Source organism: Cyanidioschyzon merolae, chromosome 20 (genome assembly GCF_000091205.1).
Source record: "Cyanidioschyzon merolae strain 10D DNA, chromosome 20, complete genome".
In the NCBI taxonomy this organism is placed as follows: domain Eukaryota; phylum Rhodophyta; class Bangiophyceae; order Cyanidiales; family Cyanidiaceae; genus Cyanidioschyzon; species Cyanidioschyzon merolae.
Window position 1 is genome coordinate 778029 of NC_010146.1, and position 15596 is coordinate 793624.

The 15596-nt window shown below is 53.4% G+C and overlaps 4 protein-coding genes across 4 annotated transcripts, besides 1 other annotated feature; 2 read left to right on the forward strand and 2 right to left on the reverse strand.

Moving 5' to 3' along the window:
• Window positions 1-123: 123 nt before the first annotated feature.
• CYME_CMT309C (zinc finger protein) lies at window positions 124-1518 on the forward strand (the record flags this gene model as incomplete). The annotated part of the gene is made up of 1 exon (XM_005539254.1): window positions 124-1518. One exon carries the CDS (start codon window positions 124-126, stop codon window positions 1516-1518), a length of 1395 nt encoding a protein of 464 aa, XP_005539311.1.
• Window positions 1519-3150: 1632 nt separating this feature from the next.
• Window positions 3151-6488: a sequence feature (repetitive element).
• Window positions 6489-7225: 737 nt separating this feature from the next.
• CYME_CMT311C (hypothetical protein) lies at window positions 7226-9400 on the forward strand (the record flags this gene model as incomplete). The annotated part of the gene is made up of 1 exon (XM_005539255.1): window positions 7226-9400. One exon carries the CDS (start codon window positions 7226-7228, stop codon window positions 9398-9400), a length of 2175 nt encoding a protein of 724 aa, XP_005539312.1.
• A 375-nt stretch (window positions 9401-9775) lies between these two features.
• On the reverse strand, window positions 9776-11578 carry CYME_CMT312C (membrane-associated calcium-independent phospholipase A2; the record flags this gene model as incomplete). The annotated part of the gene is made up of 1 exon (XM_005539256.1): window positions 9776-11578. The coding sequence occupies one exon, from the start codon at window positions 11576-11578 to the stop codon at window positions 9776-9778; it is 1803 nt and encodes a 600-aa protein (XP_005539313.1).
• A 2231-nt stretch (window positions 11579-13809) lies between these two features.
• Window positions 13810-14979, reverse strand: CYME_CMT313C (O-acetylserine (thiol)-lyase 1; the record flags this gene model as incomplete). Its single annotated transcript, XM_005539257.1, has 1 exon — window positions 13810-14979. One exon carries the CDS (start codon window positions 14977-14979, stop codon window positions 13810-13812), a length of 1170 nt encoding a protein of 389 aa, XP_005539314.1.
• Between the last annotated feature and the right edge of the window lie 617 nt (window positions 14980-15596).

Here is a 15596-nt window from a genome sequence, read left to right on the forward strand (position 1 = left end):
GCGATTGTATTTCGAAGAATGTTTTCGAATTTCGGGATCGTGGCGCAGATATATTCGATTTCGGCTTCTGTTGTAGGGTGCCAGCGTGGCTATCCCATAGAGTCCTTCAGGGTGCGACGAACGATGACGGCTACTGGGGAGAGCCAGTTTGTCGCGGTATCTGAACTCGCTCAAGGCGATAATCCTGTTGTACACGTTGAATCACTTTGTTTGCGATGCGAGAAACAGGGCGAAACGCGGCTTCTCCTTGTGCGCATACCGCACTTTCGGGAAGTACTTGTGTCCTCTTTCAACTGTCCAAACTGTGGCTGGCGAGACAGCGGCGTTCAAGAAACTGCGGAAATAGGTGAAACTGGGGTTTGCTACGAACTGGCGGTACGGACGCCAGCTGATCTTCAACGAACAGTAGTGTTGTCGGCGTACGCTTCGGTGCGCGTGCCCGAACTGGAGCTCGAGGCACCAGCTAGCGGCCGTGGGCGTTTTACCACTGTCGAGGGCCTGGTTACCCAGATGGTAGACGATCTTAGAAGTTATGTGAACGAGTGTGACAAGTTAAGCGAGGACGAAGCAGGGAAACTCCGCGTCGTCGTTTCCAGACTTGAAGCGTTCGCCGTCGACGGCGAGGGTTTCCACATCATCGTCGACGACCCCGCAGGCAACTCGTTTTTGGATATTCTGGACGCAGATGGCAAACCCTGTAGCTCTGGGACTATGAGGCGGTACCCACGGACGCATGAAATGAATGTTCGTTTGGGTCTCAGTGTGGATGAGGATGCTGAACTCAATGGACGGACCTCGCGCACCTTCGATCAAGCCAGCGCGGACGGCCAGCTCACGGCAGTGGACGATGCAGCAAGTACACGCGACGCCGCACCTGATTTCTCTCGAAGAGAAGTGCTTCGAATCTCCACAGAATGTCCCGCTTGCGGAAAAATGGGAGAAAATCGCATTCACGAAACCAACATTCCACATTTCCGCGATATTCTACTCATTGCATTTACCTGTGAGCACTGTGGGTTCAAATCTACAGAAGTGAAACCGAGCGGCCATTGTGCTGAAAAGGGTCAACGGATCACGCTGCATGTGCAGAGTCGCGAGGACTTTTCGCGAGATCTCATCAAGTCAGACACGGCGCGACTGGTGATACCGCAAGTGCATCTCGAATTAGAGCCGGGCACACTGGGCTCCAAATTCACCACCGTAGAGGGCATTGTGCGAGACGCACGGGAGGCTCTCGGGGACTTGCGTCGATTTGTACAGAGCGAGGACTTCAAGCCCGACGAGGTTCGACAGCAGCAGGAGCGCTTCCAAGATTTTCTTCGTCAGCTTGATATGCTGCTCGACGCACCGAATCCTCAGTTCGATCTCATTTTAGACGATCCGCTCGGTAATAGTTACATTCAGAATCCTTGTGCTCCGAATGTTGATCCCCAGCTAGAAATCGAGGAGTATGAACGCACACCGGAGATGAACGAGGCACTCGGGATTGTTGCTCCTGCCGAAGGAGCCGGCCGCTAATGCACCCAGAGGTTTTGGTTTTCGATGGAGCATCGCAGGACATGGATGATCGTCTGAATCGAACAGTGCCTTTTGCGCCATCGAGAAGAATCATGGAACGCAGCCCACACGACCTTGATATCATAGAGTTCCCGCGCCCGATCAGTTCTCTGAAATTGCCGCTGCCGCCGGGTTATGCGCGCGGCAGCAGTCAGCCGTTTTATTTGGTATACACGAAGGTGGGTCGATCCGGTGAGGCGCGAGCGCTTCCATCCAGCGTGTAGAGGCCTGGAGCTCGATACATGGATTGGATGTCATATATAGAACTGGGGCAAACCTAGCTGCACCGCTGTCGGAATGAAGCGGAAAAGGCCTGTACAACAAGTGCGCAAACTAGTGTTCTGCACTGTGTTCCAATTATCATTTAAACCAGTCTTTACGGTTTGTGTTCCTTGGCTGGTTCCTTTTACACGCTCTCATCTCGGGGTTTAAAAATGATGGCATGCCCTTTCACATCAGATTCGTTGTCAATATTCGGAGGATAATGAAGGCAGCACTCAAGTCCCGATTTCCCTGTTTCCGGCAATTGCAAACGCGTTTCGTGTAAAGGCAAATGTTGCGATCTACGACTCTTTCTCGTATACAGCCTTGGTGCATCCTTTACAGCAGCGACACTATGGCATGGTCAGGTGTTCCCGTATGTCCTTCAAACCTATTCCTCCGATCGCCGCCCGGTGGCGCGACAAACGCTTAGTTCGTCGCCCGGTACATGCGCTTAATGGACACAGCGGCTACCAAGATGCTCTCCTCTGTTTAAGCGCCCAGTGCCGCAGCCCACGATCACGGGCTCTTTCGGGGCCACGCACTCGGCGCGTACGCTGTCCGCTACACACGCAAGCACACGTTGCTCCATTCGATAGAGATTTTCTGGAACGCGCTGCTGTCCATCATAGAGCAATGCTCGGAAGCGGAAATCCACGCTGCATATCAAGTCGAGAAACGTCGTTCTGTCCAGGCTTGGCTCTGACAGAGCTCTGACGCAGTTGCCACCGAGAGCGATCGCTGCGGTGACGCAAGCCCCAGTACGAGACACGTTTCCACGCAAACGGAAGAGATGGAAGCCTCTGGCTGCATGCCCGGCAGGATGCATCAAGCTGATGTGGAATGCGGTCTCACCGTGGGCCACACTGAGAATAGGATTTGCGTTTCGAACGGCTCGAGTATTTGAAGCGACAGTCTCAGTGACCTTGGGGCATGAGCTTGTGAACCAGTGGTTCAGAGACGACGTCGGGTATTTCTCCTGCTCAATACGACGCTGGCGATTGCTGGGCGCTCGAGCTGCCTTGAAACCGGAGATCGAAACGTGAAAAAAGCGTGATTGTAGCATGCTACGCGGGAAGAGAGAAGAAAAGCAGCGGCTTGGACGTGCGCATTGGACAATGATGCCAGATGGCTTAAAAACGTTTATATGAACTCGCCGAGAATCGCCTTGATTCCAGTGACGGGACGCTTTCCAGCTGCAAAGAATCGAAACAGCGACTTTTAAAAGATAACCGATAATTAAAAAGTTCCAAACGGATGTGTAAACCCCTCATGTTGGAATTCGAATATCGAAAGTGCATATCTGACATCTCGTTCAGAAAAGCATCGAGAGACACCACCGCCTCTCGAAAGTCGAACGACGTCGCCGGCAGTGTACAGTAGTGGCAAGTGACCCGCCCTAGACGAAACGTCTCCGACTGACGTGCAGACGCCTGCCCGTCTTTTTGGACCGGCCATCTACTACTGCTTCCATCTTCTTCTCATATAATTCAACTTTGAGAGGTTGTCCAATAAAGTTTTCTCTTGTCAGCTCTGGAGGTCTCTTCTCCAGCACCGCACATCTCCTTATATTGATTGCGGCGATAAAATCTCGGTTCACAAACTCCATACGTTTCTTGCCATCATTCCTTGTACTCACCAGTGCAAGCAATCCTCGAACATTCTCCCTCCTTTCCATTTCCTCTTCCGTCAGCGGCCCGTACTTTTTTATGTTCCCAGGGCTCTATTGGCAATTTTCTATCTCCACTCTCTGAAGTACGCACCCCAGTTCATGGTGTGTATACGAGGTTCGAAACTCATCAACAGGTATCGTGGCGAAACGCCTTGCGCATTCCCTGTACGTTCTTGTCGTTGGAGTTGGCGTACAACCTTTTTTAGGCGCCAAGCACCCTGCCCCGTACGCTACTACGAGCCTTTGAGTCTTGTCCTCTTTGACGGCACTCAACTAATTGAAAAAGTTGGCAAACGCCCGCTGCCTCCCACCGTATAGATTCATTCGCAAACGAGCCCACCAGGGCTTGGTATACTCCTCCCACAGCGCATCCCAATGGGCAACACGAACTTGCATGAATTTCAGAAAAGCTTCAAAGTCCGCTCCGCGGCTCGTCACCTCGCTCAAAGCTTCCAGGTGATCCTTCATTCCTGCATTCCGTATCTCAATTTTCTTCCTCGCATTCGTTATACCCGATTCTCGATAATATATCGCTCTCGAGAGCCTCATCAGACGCATGTCTTTCTGACGTAAGTTGCCGTCAGCACCATCTTCCGCACGCTTCGGTGCTGCGATGGTTATGATATTCGTATTCCCGGGGCCCGCGCCAACGACAAGGTCGTTATCCTGCACTTTCTGTGTATCAGGGCCCGCCTTCTTGTTTTCTTCATGCTTCGCCGCGCCAACCATAAAGGCGTTATCCTGCACCTCCTGCATCACAGGATCCGCTTCCTTCCCATCTTCATCCTTCGTCACGTCAACGACAAGGTCGTTATCCGGCATCATCTGCGTCGCATGATCCTCCTCTTTGTTTTCTTCATGCTTCGCCGCGTCAACGACAAGGTCGTCATCCTGCACTTCCAGTGTGGCAGGTTCGGCGTCCTTCTCATCTTCATGCTTCGCCGAGGGCGGGACCAAACGATCTGCCTTCAATCGCCGATTGTGTGCACACAAGTCTACTCCATCGGTTTCGATCATCCCAGTGAATACATTTTGTTTGCTCTTTTTGAGACGTTTGAAATCGAAGATATTCTTCCAGTGCGTCTCCCGGTTTTCGCCAGTGAAGTCCTCCCTGCGAACATTGAACTCCGGACAGATCTCCCTCATGATGCCATGAGGGACGCCAGAGTCGATAGTCACAAAATGTGACTTGGTGTTGCATAATGGAACAACGTCGAAGCGCTTCCCCATTAGGAGAGCCTTCCGTCTCTCCCATTCTTCATTTTTTCCTCACTCAGCTTTATTTCCGCCTTGCGTTCGAGCTCTCGGTCCAGAAACGCGAACTAACATAGGATGAGGCGATAGTATCTTTCCTTACCTTTTTTCAACTTTGATATCTTGTCTGTTGGATTCACCAGCCCCATGACTGCACGGTCTTCTTGTATAAGCGCACGGATTACAGAAGCTTCATTCGTGCTCTCTTTTGACGCCTTCTTGTCGACAAATTCGACCTCATCTTCATGCTTGCGATCGTTCGTGATGCCATTGATAATCGCCCATTTTCCTTTGCAAGAGATGCCCGAGTAGAGTGCAAACACGGCGCGTATCATGAAACGTTCGAGGTTCATTGTCAAATAGTTCTTCAGATTCGTGAGGTACTTCATCGCCCCATAGTCGTAAATATCCCGGTCACACTTGTATCGAGTACCGTTGAAGCTGTAAAAGGGATGTTTTTCGTGCAAGGCATGCACTAGCACATTTTCCCCCTGCGCTTCCGCTGTACCAAGTATCAGGTGAGGAATAAAGGTCTTATCGAAAAACACGTCCGGAATCTCGACCGTTTCCATGTACGTCACGTCTTTGTAGATCTCCCTCGCCAAATGCATCAGTCCCGACGACGCCTTGACGATACTCTTAGAGTACGAGTCGACACGTTATTTTTATAGCATCTCGCAACTTTTCCCTGTAGGGATCCTTGATATGTTCAAGAAAACAGGTCTTCACCACCATCTCGTCGTAGAGTTGTCTTCCCCGCGCAGCCTTCGACTTAGGGCATCCCCCTTTCGGTTCTTCTCCTCTTCCATTTCTTCTGGACTCGGCACTGTTCTTTGTTTATTTTTATGGCAGCTGGAGACCCTGAGCCTCCAAGATCGTGGACTTGCTTTTTCATAACTTTCCTTTTTTTAGTTTTTTTTTGAAAAAGAACACTCTTTGAACGCTTCTGTTATATTCTGCGAATAAACACTCGAGTGTTTTTACTTGAGGTTTGAAACACGACTGAGATGAAACAATATATTTTGTTACGATTCCAATGCAAATACAAGTCTTACGTTAGAACAAAACGCTACTGATTACGATCGCGTTTCCCTTCAACGGCGACATGCGCGTCGCGTCAGTTGACTGCCTGATCTCCTTGGTGCGCTCACCGAGCGGGATGCAAACTAGTCACAAACTTTTTATCAAAGATCAACTATCTTAAAAGCCCCACACACCACGCCCGCCTAAGTGGTCCAATTTTTCCGGAGAAGCTCTGAAAGTGGGTTAACACGAATGTTTGGGCGACGAGGAAGGAAGCCCACTCCAGGGACCTTGACCGCAACGAACGGAGGGGCAGAGGCAGTAGCAGAGAATGATGACGAGAATTCGAAGTAGTTATCCGCTGCTCTCGAAACAAGGCTGCAGGTTCGGGCGCAAATCCTGGATCCATCCTTGAATTCGGGCTCAGTTTTATGGTCTATCTTGGTTTCTACCTCAACTTTGGAAACAATCTCGGCGGATACTTTGGAAGACGGCTGACAGCATGTTCGCCGTCGAAGCTGACATAAGCGACTTGCCCGCCTATGTGTTTGGGGAGCGGATACGAAACCGCTGAAAGGGTGGTTTGTAGACTGTTCCCAATGGTTTAGGGTGGCTTCACGCGTCCGGCAAGATAAAGGTCGCATTTGAATCGACCTTGACTAATGTACTTTTGATTCTATGCTAGCGCTGCGGCAGATACGCAATGAACGACTGGAATGCAGGAGGCAATGGTGGCTTGTGCGCTCACATACCCCGTGGAGGGTGCATCTAAATCGACCTTCTAGTCGGAAGGTCCAGCGAATCGGATACGCACACTGGCACATTGCGCTTTCTGCGCTTACCCACTGTGGTGGGTGTCAAGCACAAACCCGCATTGCCAACCGACAACAACGCATTCCATGCATGATCACGAAGGAGAGAGGCGGCTCCCAGAATGTATCCTAACAGCCAAGTTTCTCCAGCGTGTCGTGCAGCGAAGGCAAGCTTGCATCCGCAGACTGTCCAAGCACAAACTGACGACGAGATCCGATTCTACGTCGGGTGAAGCACACCTCGAGCCGACGCCCTCTGTGGTATAGAAAAGCTGTTCCAGCTCCATGAACTATCTGCTCCAGCATTTAAGGTGCAAAGGCGGACACGGAAAGGCAGGTAGTAGGCACACAAAATATGACGTGTGAAACGACCAGAATATCCGAGAATAAAGTCTGGGTAATGGAGCTTGGAGGCAGGGCGTTTGATGGATACTTTACAGTGCACTGAAAAAACACAAGAAAAGTAAGAAGAAAAATGTACATAATCGGAGAACGCTGGCCTAAGTAAACGTTTTGTCGATGAAAAAAATACGATACAACGCCAACTGGGCATACGGTTGTATCTCGGGGACGGAGACTTTCGGCGCAGATTCCCTTGCGAAAAAGCACCGCTCTCCGTACTTTTCCGGAAACTCTGGTTGGACAGATGATGAACGGGGCGTGGTGGCAAGAGGCTGTGCTGGACCATAACAGGGGAGCAGCCGCGCTTGAAGAGCTCTTCGATCGGGGCACCACAAGGACACCAGGGGTCGTGCTTGCGCATGAGCGTAGGCTTCGCGAGCTCAATAGCACCTTGCACACCTGTTTGCAAAAGTTGCACGCTTTTCGTAAGGCAGCAGAGCAGCTTCCCGCAGAAGAGAGGCGTCGCTTGCTGGTAACGCTTTGGCGACAAACCTCAATCATCCACTTTAACCGAGCACTTTTAAGGCTGTTCAACGGGGACGTGTTCGAAAGTCGCCTCGAAGCGCAGACGTCCTTTCGTTGTGCGAGAAGCGCTGCAGAGCTCCGTCTGGTCGGAATGCTAGAACCGACACCGACCATCGAGATAGAGCAGCCGCATACTCGTTTTGGTGACGACGCCGACATGATGTTTTCAACAACTTTGCCGGCGGACCTTGGTTGGTCCACTGCAGATGCCGCCCTTGCCCTGGAGCCAGCACTTTTGTTGGTATCTTTATGGATGTGTTCTGGAAACAGCGAGGATCTAGTATCTGCGGAGATGTACTGGGAATGCAATGTAGCGCCACTGGTGAGTCTGCTGCAGAAGGCAACACCCCTATCTGACGAGCAGCTCTCAGCCAAACTTGGGAAAGTCCAAATCCTCCAGACGTTGCTAGAGTGGCGCAGAGGTTGCCGCTCCGCAGAGCACTTCAAGAAACTCTCGGGATCTCCTCAGGCGGCATACTTGAAAATGATAGGCGCATTCTTGCTTGGTGATCGGCGTGTAGCCGCTTCCACAATTGAGACATACGGGTCTGGTTACCGCCACGAGGACGCGCTGCGGCTCGCAGAACGTGTCGACACTCGATCGCACTGCGCGAGGACAGGGTACACACCCAGGAACGGTGCACCGCGAGGTGATGCCCACGTGCTCTACCAGTCAAAGGCATTGATGCAGCGAGGTGACTGGAATGCTGCCATTCGTCTACTGAGAGCCCTCAACGAGAAAATGCTGTCAACTGTGGGTCACGTGAACGCGTCACTGGCTAGCGATCGACATGCGAGGCGAGAAATATCAGTGACGTCTCCAGATGACCCCGAGGTGCGATCACGGGGTCTCGACGAGGTGCGCGCGTCGAGCAAACCCCTCGATGAGAGCGCGAACGAGAGGCTGCCCACTAATCGACATGAATTCGTCCAAACGACATGCACGGAAGCTCGAGCACCCTCGAGCTTGATAATGACAAAGCTGGGATTTACCCAAGGAGATCGTGGCGTGGTCTGGGCATGGAAAACAGCGCCCTCCGAGGCACGTGCTCTGCTCTGTGCATCTGCATTAGCGACTGCCCTAGCGTGTGTTCGTCGATGGGATGATTGTTGGTCGGTTTATCACGAATTTCGACGCCGCTGTGGATGGAATTTATGGGCCGACACGAGTATCAGCTTCCTACGGGGACTGGTGGATGACTGGCGGCGTACACTGCAGACCGCTCACGCACAGATGCTGCTTAGCTACAGCGAAGCGCTGTTGCATCTGGGATTTCGAGAGCAAGCTTTGAAAGTTCTTCGCAAGTTCTGGTCACAATACGGGGAAATCGATTGGGATCCAGCGGTGCACATGCACTTGCGAACACGCCACGCCATTCTCCAGGCAGAGTGCGCTATTCACGGTGGTGAAGCGCCTGAGACGATACGCGCCTGCCTCACTGAAGCGCGAATGCATCTGGCTGCCGGTGCCGCATCGTTGCCAGCTGCGACGCAGGGTATGCATGAATACCTTGTAGGGATGATTACGAATGCGGAGGCCTTGATTGCACTCACCAGCGGCACCGCATGCAGTCAGTCGATCCTGGGTCTGCTGGAGACGGCCGCCAAAAAGTCTCGTTATCATACTGCCGTGGTTTACAACTTGACGCTCTTTATTTGGGCAAGAATGGGTCACATTACGCGAGCGCTACGCTTATGGCTCCATCACCGAGGTATCGATCCGGATCACCCCAATGCCGCAGACAACGACAAGCTCAGGGCGGACGCCGCTCCAGACGCGCAGCTGGAGCCCTTCGAAACACTGACACGAGCTTGCATCGCACTGCGACAGCAGCAAATCGCCGACGAGCAGGCGCTCCAGAATCTCGACTTCCTCGAACAGATCATCAACTGATCGCAGCGAAATATCGACGTCGCCCTGCCCGGACAATGTGCTGTGTTTCCGAAAGGCATCCGAAACCGCGTCGTCGAAGTCGGCACAGCGTGTCGAGCCCGACGAGAGCATTCCCACGAGACAAGACCTGCGTGATATCTCCGCATCTAGACTAGGCAATACGGCAGACGTTGTTGAACGACAACTGCTGTGCTGAACGCGCGGCTCGATCGATCGGCGATTCGACTCGGGCACGCGTACGTCATGCCCCCCGCCGTGTTGACCCGCTCGCATTTATATATGTACTTACATAGCGACAGCTCGCGGTTCGCTCGGCTCCTGGCGTCTGCCACGCAGACTTGTACACCGAGTCGTTCGGTGTGGCGGCAAAGGCACTCAGAGCGCCGCGCGCAAATGCTCTTTGCGGGCCGCTCCCGCGGAAAGTTTCTCGGCAATATGGCTGAATTGTTTCGTGTTCTGCTCAATATACTTTCGGGTAACTTGTACGAGTTCCTCTAGCTTTTCTATCCGGGACTCGTCCATACTCAGCGGCGCTACATCGGGGTTCAGACGGAAATACATATCGCGTCCATGCGTCAGATCCAGGATCGCGTGGTGCACAGCCTCGGTATCGGTCGCGCTGCTCAACAGGGTGCGCGCCAACTCAAAGATGCTATCACCACTGGAGCCGGCAGTGGCTACTCGCTGGTTTGGCTCGCTCACGAGACGCGGATCGCAACGCCCGGTTCCAACACTTACCAACACATCAATCGGTAGGTCTGGCCAGAGCAGCTTGGCCTCGTGGCACGCAATAGCCGTCGGGTTGTTCACCAGGATTGCTCCGTCACAGAACGTTTCGCTGCCGCAGCGGAAAGCGTCGAAGTAGGTCGGTGCTGCTGATGTCGCGCGCAAGGCCTCGTACACGCGATGGTGGGCTGCATATCGATACCTCGGCTTCGATTCGGGTGGCGGGGCGTAATTTGTATGAAGAAACGGGGCCGCGGGATTCTCACTTACAATCGTCGAGACACAGAATACGCACGGCGGATCGTCAGCGATATGCGCTACTGCCCGCGAATCAATGAGGTTCATTTCACCGGCGAACGCTCGAAAGAAGCGCTCGAGCGCCGCGCTGTCGTAGTAGCCACGACTGAAAAGGAGGCGACCCATGCCCAACCAGCGAACAGCTCGACTGGTGGGCGTGCTGAAAACCTTGCCACAAAACTCCCTGTAGAGAAGTTCGCACTCTGCGAGGGATTTGCGAGCGATGCAGAGGGCCACGGCCAAGATACCGCCGGCTGAGGTACCAGCAACGAGGTCGAATAGCTGGTGGATAGGTTGTCCGGTGCGTCGTTCCAGCTCTTTGAGGATTTCAATCGAGACAAGAGCTCGGGCGCCGCCGCCGTCCAGCGTGAGTATCCGGATACCGTGCGGGCGAGGTCGTCGGAACAAGTTCGGGAGCCTGCCGAAGATGCGCTCGCGCGCCGCTCGTCCATGATCACCGTAGCGACGCTCGAGGCCAAGTGCTGCTACCAGCCGTCGACAAGCAGCAGTTACACGATGTGCACCGAGCAACTTCAGTTTCGGTGTTGGCGCGTCCGTGCCCGATGCATTTCGATGCGCTGCCGTTGGCTTGACCAGGAACTCTTTTGACGGAGTTTCCTGAAGGATGCGATCCAAACGCTGAACAATACCACTCGTTGCGACGATGAGCAACGCAAACTCTCGATCACATGCGGCAATCGTGCCGAGACAGAGGGCGCTGCTCTCGACGCAGTTTGCGTCAGCGGCAGCGGCGAATATCCTGCAGAACTGTTGGAGCAGGGCACTGCGACCCACCTGATGCAACGTATCCGATTGGCACCAGTTGAGAATCGTGTGCGCGTGGCTCAAAGCCGGCGCCAGGAGCCTTTCATGGATACGAGACTGGGTACCTCCAAGTGGTCGGCGTTCGTGGGTAAGGTTTGGAGGAATGCCGTCCCCCGCGTGTCCAATAAGAGCAGAAAAGCAGCGATCAAGCAACGCGAAACCGCAAGAGCTGACGAAAGCAGCTAGTAAGCTCCTATCCCCGCCGACCACAAGCTGTGCCGTATCCGAGAGCACTGTTAAAAACTGGCGAACTGTTTCTATATGCCACTCTGGTGTGTCGCGAAGTCGCGAGAGCTCCCGCCGCACACGCCTGCAATCGTTGCCCGGCATTTTCTGCCCGCAGAACGAGGAACTCACACGGCCTACTACCAGCTGCCGTTTACATAGCGCAACTGGTAACCCAGCAAAGGCTCTTGAGTGCAGTGGTCGACCAAACTGCGCAGTGTGCAAAAGTCTCAACAACCCGTTCAGCCAGTAAAACGGGTATGCTAATGTGCCGAAGCCAAACTTTCCCAAGTGACGTTCGTGGATATATTCCCACTGGTAGCCGGTGGTCGACCACGCGCGCTAAACTTGGTACCCGAGGTCCTGTGGCGTTCCGAAGTACTCGCGTCGTCGTCGTCGTCAACGGAACCCAGTACACTTGTGCCTGCCTGCCTGCCTGCCTGCCTGCCTGCTTGCCTGCCTGCTTGCCTGCCTGCCTGCCTGCCTGCCTGTCGCAGTGCTTTCGATAGGATATTGCTGGCCGAAAAAGCGCCTCCGTTGCAGAAAATGTGCCATCCCGCGCAATCTCGCACCGGATCGCGCTCGATCGTTGAAGCATGCTGGTGATTCACGTCAATGATGTGCCACATTCAGGTGCATCTCATTGTATGCTTTTTCGCAACTTTTAGCAGATACGGTCAAAGTGCGTCCACTTGAAGCAATAAAAAATCCAAGGGAAAGGTATGGACATGCAATTCGAGGATCCTGGAGGCTCGGTGTCGCCGAGTACCGGAGAAGAAACGGAAAAAACGTCTTCTCGCTGATCATCGAGCGAAGAAGAGCAAGCGAAGAAGAAACGGGAGATAGGCGAGAAAAAATGCGTTTGCCCGACTGAACGATAATGAGACGCTAGTGGCACTGGGGACATGAGTCCGAGCAATACTTGCAATGGTGCGTTCCACCAGAGGCAACAAACGCATGGAATTCGTGAACCGAGACTTGAATGCCGCCATCCATATCAGACGAGGAGTGGTGCTGAAGACGAGACTCGCACAGCTGATGTAATCCAGCTCTGGGGCGCAGCTTCTCAGGCTCGAAGTGTGCCCGGATCAATCGAATCCGATCGCAGGCGACCAGTCAGAAAAGGCTGGGAGTCGTTTGTAAGTGGAAAAGTGTTTACCCTCCGTGATCGTGGGACGTTTTCCGTTCTACTGGCGATATGTGGCAGCTCTGACTGACATCTTCTTGACTCAAAAGGGTCTGTATGCGTTGATGGCGTTGGAGCAGGCGCGCTCGCCTGGTATTTGATATCCGGGGGATCGAGTGACGAATATCTCTGGGGGGAAGCATGCCTGTTGGCTGGTGAGCCCCTTGAAGCGATGCTGCGGAACGACAGACGATCTCCCGGATGCCGATATCCAACGCGCAACTGGGCATCCCTTGTGGCTGTGAACGATTAAGCGCCCAAAAAATTTGAATGAATCCAGGATGCAATCTTTGATGCATGGGGTAGTGATATGGACGCTATGTACATCGGAGCTAGACCAAGGACTAGGGATTGTGCAGGTCGCGAAGATGCCTTGTAGAGCTGCTGAGTCGTTCCGGTGCTGGTGGTCTACACAGAGATGCACGCCGTGCAGGACCTGAGCGCAAGCACCCGAAGCACATTTCTTCTACCTTATTAGTCGTATGGAACCTGCTTCCAATGGTGTTACGGAATCCATGGACAGGACCTGTTCCCGGATGTGGCATTCGCCGGCTATTGGGAGAAGCGCTGCAGCGCTGCGCTTTGGGCGCGTTGCTGCGTTCTGCATCGTGCAGCGGCATTTGGGCGGGCTTCGAGCATGCTCCGACTTCCGCTGCACGAAACTCACTTGTCAAGGGTTGCCATAATTTTTTTAGTACTTCCTTGCATCTGTTACGTCACGGTGAGTCTCGACGCAAACGTTGCCGGTGCGTCTTCCAGCCGTTGGAAGCGGCTTCGGGCTTGCCGATCGTCCGAAACGACTCCCGCCCGACAAGTCGTTTGAAGTTTTGCTCGCAAACCAATTCGCCAGAGCGATCCGTTGCTGGTTTCAGCTCGCAGAACGAGCCAGCGGATAGCGACTTGGTCGACAAGTGGCCTCGTTTTGAGCGTACCAGCGTTGGCTTTGACACACCCGTCCATGCACGTGCCATTCGCTTTCTCACGATGAAAATCTATGTACTCGTCGTTGACGCGGCCATAGACCATCATCTGGACTGCGCGTTGGTTCGGGCGTATCACTGTGGAGAAGCCTTCAAGATACACCCGATGGCGATTTTATTGCTTTTCCTACTTGGAAACTGCGAGACCAAGCGATACGACCTTTGTTCATTTAGGTTTCAACCTCGACGGCCACCATGTTGTACGCCTCCTCACGTTGCTTGTCGAAGAGCGCCGAGGTCAAGTAGCGTTCACCGAACGATGGAATGATGACGACGATATTCTTGCCTTTCATCTCGGGTCGCCGACCAAGCTCGAGCGCCGCAACCACAGCAGCCCCACTGGAGATACCACACAGAAGACCTTCTTCAACTGCGAGACGTCGTGCCATTTCAATTGAATCCATGCTCGTAACCTGTTTCACCTCGTTGTATATCTTGGTGTCCAAAATTCCTGGAACGAAACCAGCTCCAATGCCTTGTATTTTGTGCGGGCCCGGTCGGCCGCCACTGAGCACCGGTGACTCCGCCGGCTCTACCGCCATGATATAGACATGCGGGTTTTGCTCGCGCAGGTAACGGCCAGCACCAGTAACCGTGCCACCGGTCCCGACTCCAGCGACAAAAGCATCCACCTTGCCACCGGTTGCGGCCCATATCTCAGGCCCAGTTGTCTCGTAGTGCGCCTTCGGGTTATCCGGATTATTGAATTGTTGAAGCATGTACGCATTTGGAGTGGTGTGAAACAACTGCTCGGCTTTGGCAACAGCTCCTTTCATTCCTTTGGCGGCTGGCGTGAGTACCACTTCGGCGCCGAAAGCGCGCAGCACCATTCGCCGCTCTATGGACATAGAGTCTGGCATCGTCAGAATCAGACGGTAACCACGAGCTGCAGCGAGATATGCCAGGGCAATTCCCGTATTGCCTGATGTTGGTTCGATGAGCACCGTTTTTCCGGGCTGGATGTCGCCCCGCTTTTCAGCCTCGACGATCATGTACTTGCCGATCCGATCTTTTACGGACGAGCAGGGCTCCATGGACTCCAGCTTACATAGTATATGCGCTTGGACCCCCTCCTCTTCCGGAATTTTCTTGAGCTCCACAATCGGTGTATTCCCGACTAGATCGGACACGTCGCGAGCCAACGCGACCGAGGGTGGCGCAGTCAAGGCCAGCTGCACGCGCTGGCGAGCACGCGGTGAACGACGAGCGTATCCGAGAATCCTGGTCTGCTCGGGCTTCGCCCGCACAAACGTACTATTCTTTTTTCGATTCCGGAGAGTAGCTTGCGCAGCTTTGAGTGAACACGGCACCAGAACGTACATTGCGTTAGACACAAGCATATAACACCCGGAAATCCATGGACGATGCGCGAGCCGAGATTCTCAACGAGAGCGCAGCTCGAGGGGTCGCCGCCTGCGCTCGAGCGAAGCGCTCAAAAAGCTGTACGCAAATACGCAGTTCATGAGGCGTTCTTTAGTGGGCCTTGATGCGGACTGTCAAGGTATTCGGTTCCCTATTTGTTTCGTGTGCAGGGCCAATGTACATGATTTTTTCTAAAACGACTGTTGCTCGCTTTTCTGGTCAGAGCTTCCATATGCTGCTTACACTGGAGAAGCGAGCACTTTTGTAACCAGGTTCAACTGGAGCGACCCGCTCGCCGTGAACCTGGAAATATCTCCAGCTTTAGCCTAGTACTTTTCGGCGGTTGAATGGCATGGTTTCTGTATACTTTCGCTGAAGTTAAAGAGGCGGACTGCTTACCCATGCTTTGTCTGCAATAACAAGTTGGATCTTTTCAGGAGTTTCGCGCTGGAATCCATCTGCTTCTTTCCGTATTCGGCATGCCGCCACATAACCGGAGGCAACGTCATGTCGACCGTTTTAGAGTTTGTGTAAAAGAAGTCGCATGAGATCGCAACCATGGATGTGGTTCCATTGGAACCGGCAGAGAAGATAC